The 15198-nt window shown below is 36.8% G+C and overlaps 1 protein-coding gene across 4 annotated transcripts in view; it reads right to left on the reverse strand.

The window, feature by feature from the left end:
• Positions 1-15198, reverse strand: part of GDPD4 (glycerophosphodiester phosphodiesterase domain containing 4) — a 175595-nt gene that overhangs the window by 12837 nt on the left and 147560 nt on the right. For 2 of the 4 annotated variants that reach the window (XM_060605547.2, XM_060605546.3), the window contains exon 17: positions 9214-10005. The exons of 1 other annotated variant lie outside the window; for it this stretch is intronic. In XM_060605547.2, the coding sequence (XP_060461530.2) occupies positions 9512-10005 (494 nt within the window). In that variant the 3' untranslated portion in view covers positions 9214-9511. Of the gene's footprint in view, positions 1-9213; positions 10006-15198 lie in introns of those variants that run through there. One more of the 4 variants, XM_078433076.1, reaches the window with a different exon arrangement.

Here is a 15198-nt window from a genome sequence, read left to right on the forward strand (position 1 = left end):
CAAATCAATGTTATACATCACATTAATAGAAGAAAGTATAAGAACCATATGATACTGTCAATAGATGTGGAAAAAGTATTTGACAAAATACAGCATCCTTTCTTAATAAAAAAAACTCAAGAAAGTCAGCATAGAAGGAACATACCTCAAAATCATAAAAGCCATATATGAAAAGCCCACAGCTAATATCCTCAAGGGGAAAAAACTGAGAGCTTTCCCCCAGAGATCAGGAACACAGCAGGGATGCCCACTCTCACCACTGTTTAACATAGTGTTGGGAGTCCTAATCTCAGCAGACACCAAAATGAAATAAAAGGCATCCAAACTGGCAAAGAAGAAGTCAAACTTTCACTTTTCACAGATGACATGATACTCTACATTTAAAGTCTCCACCAAAAAGCTGCGAGAACTGATACATGAATTCAGCAAAGTCGCAGGATACAAAATCAATGTACAGAAATCAGTCGCATTTCTATACAGCAATAATGAAGCAACAGAAAGAGAAATCAAGAAATCAATCCCATTTACAATTGCAACAAGAACAATAAAATACCTAGGAATAAACCTAACCAAAGATGTGAAATATCTGTATGCTGAAAACTATACAAAACCTATGAAGGAAACTGAAGAAGACACAAAGAAATGGAAAAACATACGATGCTCATGGATTGGAAGAAAAAATATTGTTAAAATGTCAATACTACCCAAAGCAATCTACACACTGAATGCAATCACTATCAAAATTCCACCAGCATTCTTCTCAAAGCTAGAACAAATAATCCTAAATTTTGTATGGAACCACAAAAGACCTCGAATAGCCAAAATTATATTGAAAAAGAAAACCAAAGCAGGAGGCATCACAATCCTGGACTTTAGACTCTACTACAAAGCTGGAATCAAGACAGTATGGTACTGGCACAAAAATAGACACTCAGATCAATGGAATAGAACAGAGAACCTGGAATTGGACCCACAAATGTATGGCCAACTAATCTTTGACAAAGCAGGAAAGAGTATGCAATGGAAAAAAGACAGTCTCTTTAGCAAATGGTGCTGGGACAATTGGACAGCAACATACAGAAGAATGAAACTGGACCACTTTCTTATACCATACATAAAAAATAAACTCTCAGAATGGATGAAAGACCTAAGTGTGAGATAGGAAACCATTAAAACCCTAGAGGAGAAAACAGGCAACAACTTCTTTGACGTCAGCCACAGCAATTTCTTACTTGACACTTCTCCAAAGGCAAGGGAAATAAAAGCAAACATGAACTATTGAGACCTCATCAAGATAAAAAGCTTCTGCACAGCAAAGGAAACAATCAACAAAAGTAAAAGGCAACTGATGGAATGGGAGATGATATTTACAAATGACATATCAGATAAAGGTTTAGTATCCAAAATCTGTAAAGAATTTACCAAACTCAATACCCGAAAAACAAATAATCCAGTGAAGAAATGTGCAGAAGACATGAACAGACACTTTCCCAAAGAAGACATCCAGGTGGCCAACAGACACATGAAAAGATGCTCAACATCACTCATCATCAGGGAAATACAAATCAAAACCACACTGAGATATCACCTCACACCAGTCTGAGTGGCTAAAATTAACAACTCGGAAAACAACAGATGTTGATGAGGATGTGCAGAAATGGGAACCCTCTTGCACTGTTGGTGGGTGGAGCTGCTCTGGAACACAGTGTGGAATTTCCTAAAAAAAATTAAAAATACAACTACCCTATGACCCAGCAATAGCACTACTAGGAATTTATCCAAAGAATACAGGAGTGCTGATTCATAGGGGCACATGTACCCCGATGTTTATAGCAGCACTTTCAACAACAGCCAAATTATGAAAAGAGCCCAGATGTCCATCAACTGATGAATGGATAAAGAAGATGTGGTTTATATATACAATGGAATACTACTTGGCAATGAGAAATAATGAAATCCTGCCATTTGGAACAACGTGAATGGAACTGGAGGGTATTATACTAAATGAAATAAGTCAGAGAAAGATATCACATGTTTTCACTCATATGTGAAACTTAAGAAAGTTAATGGAAGACCATGGGGGAACGGAAGGTGACAAAAATAGTTTCAAACAGAGAGGGAGGCAAACCATAAGAGACTCTTAAATACAGAGAACAAACTGAGGGTTGATGGGGGTGGTGGGGTAGGGGAGAAATGGGTGATGGGCATTGAGGAGGGCACTTGTTGAGATGAGCACTGGGTGTTGTATATAAGTGATTAATCATAGGAATCTACCCCCAAAACCAAGAGCACACTGTATATACTGTATGTTAGCTAACGTGACAATAAATTTTTTAAAAAACCGCTGAAAGAAATTAAAGCAGACATAAATAAATGGAAAGATATCCCATGTATATAAATATTGACTGGAAGACAATATTGTTAAAATGACATTATCCAAAGTACAGATTCAATGAAATCTCTGTCAAGATCCTAATGGATTTTTTTTTAACATCTTAAAATTTATATGAATCTCAAGGGACCCTGGAAATTCAAAACAATCTTGAAAAAGAAGAATAAAGTTGAGGACTCACACACCTCCTGATTTCAAAACTTCTTATAAAGCTATAGTAATTAAAATGGTGTGGTACTAGCATAAAACCTATAGACCAATGGATGGGATGTAGAACACAGAAATAAATGGGTTTATATATGGCTAACTGATTTTATACAAGGAGGCCAAGACCATTCAATGGCAAAAGGACAGATTTTCAACAAATGGCATTGGGATAACTGGGTATCACATGCAAAAGAATGAAATTGGATACTTATCTTACACCGTATATGAAAATGATCTCAAAATGGATCAAAGATCTAAAGGTATGAGCTACAATTATAAAACTCTTTGAAGGAAATAGGGGAAAATATTCATGGCATTGGGTATGGTAATGCTTTCTTGGCTATGACACCAATGATACAGGCAACAACAACAACAACAACAACAACAACAAAATTGGTCTTCATGAAAATTTAAAACTTTTATGCATCAAAGGACACTGTTCAATCAAGAGTAAAAAAAAGGCAAGCCACAGAACAGGAGAAAATATTTTCAAATCATATATCTGATAAGAGATTAATATCTAGAATATGCAAATAACTCCTAAAGCTGAACAACAATGAAATGAACAACCAGATTTTTTAAAAGCCTAAGGACTTAAACAGATATTTTCCCAAAGAAGATATATACAAATTGCCAATATGCACATGAAAAGATATCCATCATAACTACTTATTAGGAAAATGCAAATCAAAACTATAATCAGATACCACCTTACACCTACAAGGGTGGTGATTATAAAAAATAAAAGAAGTTGGTGAGAATTTGGGGAAATTAGAACTCTTGTACAGGGGTGGTGGGAATGTAAAATTGTGCAGCCAATGTGAAAAATGATATGGCAGTTCCTCAAAAATTAAAAATAGAATTATTGTGTTATCCAACAATTCTCACTTCTGGGTATATACTCAAAAAAAATTAAAGCAGGGACACTAATAGATACTTGTGTGCCCCTGTTTAGGGAAGCATTATTCACAATAGCCTAAAAGCGGAACAACCCAAATGTCCATTGATTGATAAACAAAACATGGTATACACATATAATGGAATATATTTCAGTCTTAAAAAGGAAGGAAATTCTGACATATGTTAAAACATGGATGAGCCTTGAATGGATTAACCTTGAAGTCATTATGCTAAGCAAACTAAGCCCATCATAATAGGACAAATTCTGTATGATTCCACTCATATCAAGTACTTAGAATAAATAGAATCACAGATAGAAAAAATAGAATGGTGGTTGCCAGGGACTTGGAGGGAGGGGAGAAATGAGGGGTCATTGTTTAATGCGTACAGAGTTTGTAGGGTTTATTTTCAGCTCTATTGGGGTATAACTGACAAATAAAAACTGTATATATTTAAGGGGTACAGCTTAATGTTTTGATATACCTATATATTGTGAAATAATCACCACAAACTAATTAACCTCATATAATTACCATTTTATTTTTTTGTTTCCTTTTGTGGTGAGAACACGTAAGATTTATCCTCTTAGCAAATTTCAAGTATACAACATTGGCAACTAAATTATACTGCTATACATTAGATTTCCAGAAATTATTCATCTTGTATAACTGAAACATTACACCCTTTGATCAACATCTCCTCATTTCTTCCTCACCCTAGCAACCACCATTCTATTCTCTGCTTCCAGGAGTTTGACTATTTTAGATCCTACATATAAGTAAGATCACGGAATATTTGTCTATGTCTGCCTTATTTCATTTAGCATAATGTCCTTCAGTTTCATCAATGGTGTTGCAGATGGAAGGATTTCCCTCTTTTTTAAGGTTGATTAATATTCCACACCAGAAACCAGCTGAACTACTCCTACCCACTGGGCGAACAAGAAAAAACCCACATTGAAACAAGGAGAGGCTGAGACACAATCTTGCCATAAACCTCACCCCTGGCATGGCAACACACAACCAGAAGGAAACTCACAACTTCTGGCTTCTCTCTGAGGAGAAAAGAGTTTGGACCTTGTATTTGGTGGCCTGAATTTTAAGACTTCTGTCTGAAAGATTAGCCCCCCAAACATCTAACTTTGAAAGCCAATGGGGCTTGTATCTACCAAATCCATAAGGCTATGGCAAACTCAAAGACCATTTTTTTTTAATGTTTATTTTTGAGAGGGAGAAAGTGTGAGTGGGGGAGGGGCAGAGAGAGGGAGACATAGAATTTGAAGCAGGCTCCAGGCTCTGAGCTGTCAGCACAGAGCCCAATGTGGGGCTGAAACCCATGAGATGTGAGATTATGACCTGAGCCAAAGCTGGGCTTAACTGACTGAGCCACCCAGGTGCTCTAACTCAAAGACCATTCTTAAAGGACTTATGTGGCCTTACCATGGCTAACACCCAGGGCCCAGTGCAGAGGCAAAAGAGTAAAACATACCTAGTCTTTTCACTAAAGAGACCTACCTATTTATCTTAATAGCTGCAGCTGGAGGGGCCAGGTTTCACATTTAACATACATCTAGGGGCCAACTGCAGTACTCTCCAGAGACTACAATGGCTGGTGGGTGCCATCTTTATGTTCTCCCTCTGCCTTACTCCAGGTCACCAGTATTTCTCAGAAAAGAGCCTGACCACATGTCTGCTGTCTTGATTTTTATAGCTGCCGCTCTGGTAGCCAATGGAGCTTAAATTCACAGATCTCACAGGACTATAACAGAGAAACAATTCTTAACTGGCTATCCCCCAAGGCATAGCACAGAGTTGTCAAACAGAAACACCCAGTCTTTCTGTGAAGGAGGCCTATTTGCTTATCTTAAAAGCTGAAGCCTGAGAGGCAGGCTTCTGATTTAGCCTACAGCTAGAGGTGAGCTGCAAACCTCTCCAGAGATCAGGAATGCCCATGGGCACCATCTTCATGCTTTCCCTCTGCCCTGACCCAGGTTGCTGTTGTCTCCAAGAAAATAGTTTGTGTACACATCTGGTAACCTGGCTTCTGTGGGTGCCACCTGGAGGACATATCCCTTGAGAGCCTGGCTCTAGTAACTAGGAGGTTAGTGTTCACAGGTTTAATGAAATGGTAGCAAACAAAAAAAAAAAATAGTTTATAACTGGCTATATTCTTAGGACTCAGTGCAGAGAAGACAGAAATATCCATTTCCCATTTTTCCCTTGAAAGAGGTATATTTGCATACTTTAGAAGCTGCTGAGGTTCTGACTTCTTATTAGCCTGCATCTAGGTGCTGAGATCCCTCCCTCTTTGGGACACTGAAAGGTCTTGGCACACCTTCAACTACCAGAGCCACTAAGAACAAATAGGCCTGCTTAGACAATTACAAAGGTTTGAGAGACAACCAAGAGATAGGGCAGGGTTGGATAATAAGGTTCATCTTCTACACCAGACCACTTTTTCAAGATTTAGAAAGGCAGTTTTTTACCTAAGGCATAGAAACCATCACAGAGAGTCAAGGAAAATGAAAAATAGAGGAATATGTTCCAAATGAAAGACAAAGATAAAACCTCAGAAAAAGACCTTAATGAAAAGGAGTTAAGTAATTTACCTTATGAAGAGTTTAAAATACTCATAATAAAGATGCTCACTAATGGCAGGAAAGCAATGCATGAACAAAGCAAGAATTTCAACAAAGGGGTAGAGAATATAAGAAAATACCAAACAGAAATTAGACCTGAATAATACAATAAATGAGCTGGAAAATTTCAATAGAAGGGTTCAATAGCAGATTAGATAAAGCTAAAAGAGGACAAGCAAACCTGAAGACAGGGCAGTGGAATTCATCCAATCAGAAGAGTAAAAAGAATGAAAACATAGTGAAGATTGATTAAAGGACTGTACAACATCAAGTGGACCAATATGCACTTTACAGGGGTTCCAGAAAGAGAAAAGAGAAAGAAAGAGAGAAAATTTCTTTGGAGAAATAATGGTTGAAAACTTCTCTAACCTGGGAAATGAAGCAGATATTCAGATCCAGGAAGCCTATAGAGTTCCATAAGATGAATTCAAAGAGACCCACACCAAGACACATTATAATTATCAAAAGTTAAAGACAAGGAGAAACGCAAGAGGAAAACAACTTGTTACATATAAGAGAACCCCCACAAGACTATATGCAGATTTTTCAGCCAAGGCCAAAAGAAAGTGGAACAATATATTCAAAGTGCTAAAAGAAAAAAAGGGTCACCAAGAATATTCTACCCAGCAAAGTTGGCCTTTAGAATTCAGAAACAGTCAAAGTGTTTACTAGACAATCAACACCTGAAAGAGGTAGCACCACTAGACTGGCCTTAAAGGAAATGTTAAAGAGACTTCTTTAAGCTGATATGAAAGGGTGTTAATTAATAACAGGAAAATATATGAAGGTACAAATATCAATTGTAAAGGTAAATATATAGTTAAATTCAGAAGAATCTACTGTAATGGTGGTATGTTAATTACTTATAGATCTAGTATGAAGGCTAAAAGACAAAAGTAATAAAAATAACTAACTACAATAATTTATTAATGGATACACAAGATATAAGATGTAAATTGTGATATCAAAAACATAAAACGTGGGGGTGGGAGAGTAAAAACGTAAAGCTTTAGGATGTGTTCAAACTAAAGTTATCGACTTAAAATAAACTGGTATAAGATGTTTTATGTAAGCTTCATGGTAAACACAAAGCAAAGACTTATAGAACGTACCCAAAAGATAAAAAGAGTCTAAGTATGCCACTACAGAAAATCTTCAAATCACAAAGGGAGAGAGCAAGAGAAAAAGGAACAGAAGAATTACGAAACATCCAGAAAACAATTAACAAAATGGCAATAAGCCCACACCTATCAATAATTACTTTAAATGTAAATGGCAAAGTTCTCCAATCAAAAGACAGAGTGTGGCTAAATGGATTAAAAAACAAGACCCAACTATATGCTGCCTACAAGAGACTCACTTTAAGGATACACAGACTGAAAGTGAAGAGATTGAAAAAGATATTCCATGCAAATGGAAACCAAAAGAAAGCTGAAAGAAAAGAATTCCATTACATGTATACACACATATATATACACATACGTGTATCACATTTTCTTTACCTATTCACGCATCAACAGACATTTAGGTTGTTTTCATATATCGGCTATTGTGAATAATGCTGCAATAAACATGGAAGTACAGCTATCTCTTCATGGTACTTATTTCATTTCTTTTGGATATATACCCAATAGTGGGATTGCTGGACTATAGTAGTTGTACTTTTTATTTTTTTGAGGTACCTCTCTATGGCTTTCCATAGTGGCGGTAACAATTTACATTCCCATCAACAGTGTACAAGAGTTCTCTTTTCTTGCCATGCTAACATTTGTTATCTTTTGTCTTATTGATAATAGTCATTCTACCAGGTGTGAGGATTTCTCTTCATGGTTTTGACTGAATTTCCATTTTTGTGTACCTGTTGGCCATCTGCATGTATTTTTTTGAGAAACGTCTATTCAGGTCCCATTCCCATTTTTTACTCAGGTATGTATATTTTTACATATGTATGTATGTATTTGCTATTGGATTGTAGGAGTTCCTTATATATTTTGGATACTAACCCTTTATTAGATATATGATTGCAAATATTTTCGCCCACTCTGTAGGTTGCCTCTTCACTCTGTTGATTGTTTCCTTTGCCATGCAGAAGCTTTTTAGTTTGATACAATCCCACTTGTTTATTTTTGCTTCTGTTGCCTGCACTTCACTATCATGTCCAAAAAATCATACCTCAGATCAATGTCAAGAAGGTTTTTCCCTATGTTTTCTTCTGGTAATTTTATAGTTTCAGATCTTACGTTTAAGTAACCATCCAGAGTTTCTGTTTTGCAAAATGAAAAAGTTCTGGAGGTGGATGGAAGTGATGATTGCACAACATGAATGTACTTAATGCCACTGGGCTGTACACTTAAAAGTAGTTACAATGATAAATTTTGTCATGTATATTTTACCACAATTTTTTTAAAGGACGAATGAAAAAAGAATTTAAGATTGGTGTTAAAGTTTTGTTAGACTAATGTTGTCTATCATGCCTGGTGACAGTTCTTTCACTGTTACCTTGAAAAATTATTTAAGCATTTATATTTGTAAATAATTATATTTAGTTATTTATTATAGTTCTATTTATTTTGACTCATCCACTAGATTGACTTTTATCTGAGGGAAGTGGCAACGTCCCATTCTTAGTGTGAGTCAAGAGAATAAAGCTCTAGAGCTTGTGCTTAGGTTTGATGAGGTATTTAAAAATATTCCATTTTTATCTCATTGCAGTGCTTCTTTCACTTGGTAAATGGCAGGCATTTCTTCCTTTTTGGGGATCCTCCAGATTGATAGGTCCCAAACACTTGCTGTGGCTCTGACTTTCACTCAAGGTCTAGGGCCACTGGGTGGGCATGGGATTATGCCCATCATCCCACTGGGGAATCAGCCATGGACAAGCTATTAGAAAGTATCTCACTGCACACTAGATCATACAATATGCATGTAAGATGATCTTTCCCCAAACTCATGGCCTTACCTATGCCACTTCTCATTCTCTGACTCAGGATGGCATCACTTTTGCACTCATCCCCTAGTCTCTGTCAGCGTGAGTGATAGCAGAGGGGTCCAAAGAATACACCAGTAACCTTCTGCATTCCTGAGAAGTTGCCTTTATTCCCATGCTGATGTGCACAGTCATTCCTTTAGCAGGAAGTACTATGAAGGGTTAGGATGAGAAACTCTCTAACATCAGAGAACAACTAACTCCAGCTTCAAGACCACAACAGTTTTTCCCTTGCCTATCCCCTAGAGATGCATTCTTTATTGAAAGCACTAGACCAGAGGGGTTCTCCTGAGAGCCTCAATGGCCCTTCTGCACTCCTTTCTTGACCACTTCCCACCATCACCACTCTTAGGAACAGAGATGAAAAGGAACAGGAAAGCAATATTGGCTAATTCTTCTTTGAGGTCAGCTCATAGGAAAACATGCTGGATATGGCAGAAAATACTGAAAAAGAGTATTGTTGAGAGGATTCAAAGGTAGAGGTCTTTTCAGATTCTGTTTTAGATTGAGCAATCTCTAAGGAAGAAATTGTTGGTTTATTCACCTTTAGGGAAGGCAATGCGGTTTCAAGGGTAGCCTCTCTGGGAGCATCCCAGGTGGGTTCAAATGTTTTCTCGGTGGGTGATGGTTGTCTAACATCATCCTTGCTAGGCATCAGTGGTTTGATGGTTTCCTTGACTTGCTCTGGTTCACTGGATTTCTTCTTGGGGACTACTAAAAAATGGCAAGAACCTGGCTGTTTCTTTGTGCTCTTGGTTAAAGCTGGGTAGAAGGCTGATAGAGCCCAAGGATTTCCCAAAACTCGGAAGGAAGGCTTATTGGGTAAATTTGTAGAGTCCTGACTCCCATGTTCCCTCTGTTGTAGGCTTAAACTCCGAAGATCTGTGGGATAGAAACAACAAAAACAAAGATTCCTCAAATGTCACTTCTCTAATCTTTTCTGGTCATGTTGAGAAGTTTTATCATCTTTAAAATGTTGGCCCCTCACGTACCATCTCAGGTTCTTTCCCCCCTTAGTTTTCCCTTCCCCAAACTTTGTAAGGATTTTATTATGGCACTGGAGTTTAAGAGTCTATTGTAGGGGCGCCTGGGTGGCTCAGTCGGTTGAGCGTCCAACTTCAGCTCAGGTCTTGATCTCCCAATGTGTGAGTTCAAGCCCCGCGTCGGGCTCTGTGCTGACAGCGCAGAGCCTGGAGCCTGCTTCAGATTCTGTGTCTCCCTCTCTCTCTGCCCCTTCTCTGCTCATGCTCTGTCTCTCTATGTCTCAAAAATAAATAAAAACATTAAAAAAAAAAAGAGTCTATTGTATGAGATTTTAGGTCACCATGAAAGCTCTCAGAAGGTAGGAAGTCACATCTGCTTAAAGTTCATGCATTTCACAACCACTGCTTCCAAATCAATTTGAACAAACAAATGAATACGTCCTCAATTAGGATGGGAGCTTTTTAAAGGCAGAGACTTCGTCTTGCTTTCCACTACATACACAGTGCTCAGCAGCATCTGTCACACATGTAAGTTCTGAAAAAATAATTTTTTTTTTTAATTTTTTTTCAACGTTTTTTATTTATTTTTGGGACAGAGAGAGACAGAGCATGAACGGGGGAGGGGCAGAGAGAGAGGGAGACACAGAATCAGAAACAGGCTCCAGGCTCCGAGCCATCAGCCCAGAGCCTGACGCGGGGCTCGAACTCACAGACCGCGAGATCGTGACCTGGCTGAAGTCGGACGCTTAACCGACTCCGCCACCCAGGCGCCCCTGAAAAAATAATTTTAATCTGGCAGAAAAATTAATGATGGAGACCACTTCTAGTAATGGAGCTAGAAAACTGAATCTTACCAAAGACAAATAACTGGATAATAATTAACCCAAGAAAGCACCTTAAAATCATTTAAGATTTTACAATACGGTGAGGAACTGTGGGGCCAAAATCTAGAAGATAATGAGAATCCAAAGAAGTCAGTCCAGATCTCAGTTGTTTTTGCCCTGAGTGTAATGTCAATCTTGAAACCACCACACACATGAGCTTCATTTTCTGTCAGCTTTACAGAAGGAAGGGGATTCTAATTGCACTTTAATTGAATTTGTAGGTCAATTCCATGACAAGTAGTATCTGTGATATTAGGTTTTCTAATTCATAAATGTGGCATGTTGGTCCATTTGTGTCTTCTCTCAGTAAACTTCTGTAGCTTTCGGTGACCAACTATATCTTCTCTGTGACAGCTTGCAATGTTTTCCTTAAATTTATTCCTATTTTGGTTTTTTGGTGCTGTAATTGATGCTATTTAAATTTTTAAGTTTCTAATTATTTATTGCTAATATATAGACATACAATTGATTTTTCTGTATATTGACCTTGTATCCTGAGACACTGTTTAACTCACTTATTCCAGTAGGTTTGTTGATTTCTTAGATTTTTTGTTTAATTTTAATTCTAGTATAGTTAACATACAGTGTTATGTATAATATAGTGATTCAACAATTCCATATATTACTCAATGCTCAAGATAAATATACTCTTAATCTCCTTTACCTATTTCACCCATCCTCCCACCCGCCTCCCCTCTGATAACCATGTGATTGTTTCCTATAGTTAGGTGTCTGTTTTTTATTTGTCTCTTTTCCCCCCCTTTGTTCATTTTGTTTCTTCAATTCCACACGAGTGAAACCATATGATATTTGTCTTTCTCTGACTTACTTAACTTAGCACTATACTCTCTAGATCCATCTGTGTTGTTACAAATGGCAAGATTTAATCTTTATGGATGAATAATAGACTATTTGTGTGTGTCTTATCCGTTTATCTATTGATGGACACCTGTGTTGCTTCCATAATTTGACTGTTGTAAATAATGCTGTGATAAACATAGGGGTGAATGTATCCCTTCAAATTAGTGTTTTTGTATTTTTGGGGTAAATACCCAGTATGTCAATTACTGGATCATAGGGTAGTTCTATTTTTACTTTTTTGAGGAACCTCCACTCTGTCTTCCACAGTGGCTATACCAGTTTGCATTCTCACCAACAGTGCATGAGGGTTCCTCTTTCTCCACATCTTTGCCAACACTTGCTGTTTCTTGTGTTTTGATTTTAGCCATTCTGACAGGTGTGAGGTGATATCTCATTGTGGTTTTGATTTGCATTTCCCTGATGATAAGTGATGTTGAGCATCTTTTCATGTATCTGTTTGCCATCTGGATGTCTTCTTTGGAGAAATGTTTGTTCATGTCTTCTGCCAATTTAAAAATTGGGTTATTTATTTTTGGGCGTTGAGTTGTATAAATTCTTTATATGCTTTGGATACTAACCCTCAACCCAATATGTCATTTGCAATTATCTTCTCCCATTCAGTAGGTTATCTTTTGGTTTTGTTAGTTGTTTCCTTCGAAGTACAGAAGCTTTTTATTTTTCCTTTTGTTTCCCTTGCTTCAGGGGACATACCTAGAAAGATGTTGCTATGACCAATGTCAGAGAAATTACTGCCTGTTTTCTCTTCTAGGATTTTTATAGTTTCAGGTCTCACATTTAGATCCTGAATCCATTTTGAGTTCATTTTTGTGTATGGTGTAAGAAAGTGGCCCAGTTTTATTCTTTTGCATGTTCCTATCCTGTTTTCCCAGCACCATTTGTTGAAGAGACTTTTTCTCATTGCATATCCTTTCCTCTTTTATCAAAGATTAATTGACCATACAGTTGTGGTTTTATTTCTGGGTTTTCTCTTCTGTTATGTTGATCTATGTGCCTTTTTTTTTTTGTGCCAGCACCATACTGTTTTGATTACTACAGCTTTGAAATATAAGTCCAGAATTATGATGCCTACAGCTTTGCTTTTCAAGATTGCTTTGGCCAATTGCAGTGTTTTGTGGTTGCATACAAATTCTAGAATCACTTATTATAGTTCTGTGAAAAATGCTGTTCGTATTTTGATAAGTATTGTATTAAATGTATAGATCGCTTTGGGTAGTATACCCATTTTAACAGTATTTGTTCTTGCAATTCATGAGCATGGAATGTCTTACCATTACTTTGTGTCACCTTCAATTTCTTTCATCAGTGTTACAGTCTTCAGAACACAGGTCTTTCACCTCTTTGGTTAGGCTTATTCCTAGGTATCTTATTATTTTTGGTGCAGTTATAAATGGGATTGTTTTCCTAATTTCTCTTTTTGCTGCTTCATTAGTGTGTAGAATGCAACAATGATTTTGTACCCTGTGACTTTACTGAATTTGTTTATCAGTTCTAACAGTTTTTTGGTGGAGTTCTTTGGGTTTTCTCTATATAGTATCATGTCATCTGAAAATAGTGAAAGTTTTACTTCTTCCTTACTGATTTGGATGCCTTTTCTTTCTTTTTGCAGTCTTATTGCTATGGCTAGGGCTTCCAGTACAATGTTGAATAAAAGTGGTGACAGTAGACATACTTGTCTTGTTCTTGACCTAAGGGGGAAAGCTCTCAGTTTTTCTCCATTAAGGATGATATTAGTTGTGGGTTTTCCACAAAACCTGTGGCCTTTATTATGTTGAGGTATGTTCCCTCTAAAACTACTTTGTTGAGAGTTTTTACATGAATGGCTGTTGTACTTTGTCACGTGCTTTTTCTGCATCTATTGAAAGGATCAGATGGTTGTTATCCTTTTATTGATGTGATGTATCGCACTGATTGACTTGTGAATATTGAACCACCCTTTCAACTCAGAAATAAATCCCACTTGATTGTGGTGAATAATTTTTAAAAATATATTGTTGGATTCAGTTTGCTAGTACTTTGTTGAGGCTTTTACATCTATGTTCATCAGGGATATTGGCCTGTAGTTTTCTTTTTTAGTTTTTTCTTTTTTTTTTCATTTGTCTCCATGTATTTTTTTAAATTTCCTCTTTGATTTCTTGCTTGACCCATTCATTGTTTACTAGCATGTTATTTAACCTCCACCTATTTGTGTTCTTTCCAGATTTTTTTTCTTGTGGTTGCTTTCTAGTTTCATCACGTTGTGGTCAGAAAAGATGTGTGGTATAACTTCTTTTTTAAATTGTTGAGAATTGTTTTATGACTTAATATGTGATCTATTCTGGATAATGTTCCATGTGCACTTGAAATGAATGTGTGTTCTGTTTTAGGATGAATGTTCTGAATATATCTATTAAATCATCTGGTCCAGTGTGTCATTCAAAACCACTGTTCCTTACTGATTTTCCGTTTAGAGGACTTGTCCATTGTTGTAAGTCGGGTGTTAATGTTCCCTATTATTGTATTACTATAGATTAGTTCCTTTATATTTGTTATTAACTGGTTTATATATTTGGATGCTTCCATGTTGGATGCATAAACATTTCCAATTATTATGTTTTCTTGTTGTATTATCCCCTTAATGTTTATATAGTGTCCTTCTTTGTCTCTTGTTACAGTCCTTGTTTTAAAGTTTTGATTGATATAAATATTGCTACCTCGGCTTTCTTTTCATATCCATTTGCATGATAAATATTCTTCCATTTCCTCACCTTTTTTAAATTTTCAAGTTAGTTAACATACAATGTAGCCTTGGCTTCAGGAGTAGGACCCAGTGCTTCATCTCTTACATATGATATCCAATGCTCATTCTGAAAGTGCCCTCCTTAATGCCCATCACCCATTTAACCCGCTCCCCACCCACCCACCCACCAACCTCCTCTAACAACCCTCAGTTTGTTCTCCATTTTTAAGAAACTCTTATGGTTTGCTTTCCTCTCTGGTTTTTTAAATCTTATTTTTCCTTCCTTTCCCTTATGTTGAGTTTCTCAAATTCCACATATGTCCATCTCCTAACTTTCAATCTGCATGTGTCTTTAGGTCTGAAGTGAGTCTCTTGTAGTCAGCATATAGATGGGTCTTTTTCTTATTCTATCTATTCCAACAAACTATGTCTTTTGATTGGAGCAATTAGTCCATTTACAGACTACATAATTATTGACAGGAATGTATTTATTGCCATTTTGTTATTTGTTATATGTTTTTGTGGATCTTCTCTGTTTCTTCATTTGCCCTCTTCTCTCACCATAAGTTGGCTTTCTTTAGAGATATACCTAGATTTCTTTCTTTTTTAT

Source organism: Panthera onca, chromosome D1 (assembly GCF_046562875.1).
Source record: "Panthera onca isolate mPanOnc1 chromosome D1, mPanOnc1 haplotype 2, whole genome shotgun sequence".
Classification (NCBI taxonomy): domain Eukaryota; kingdom Metazoa; phylum Chordata; class Mammalia; order Carnivora; family Felidae; genus Panthera; species Panthera onca.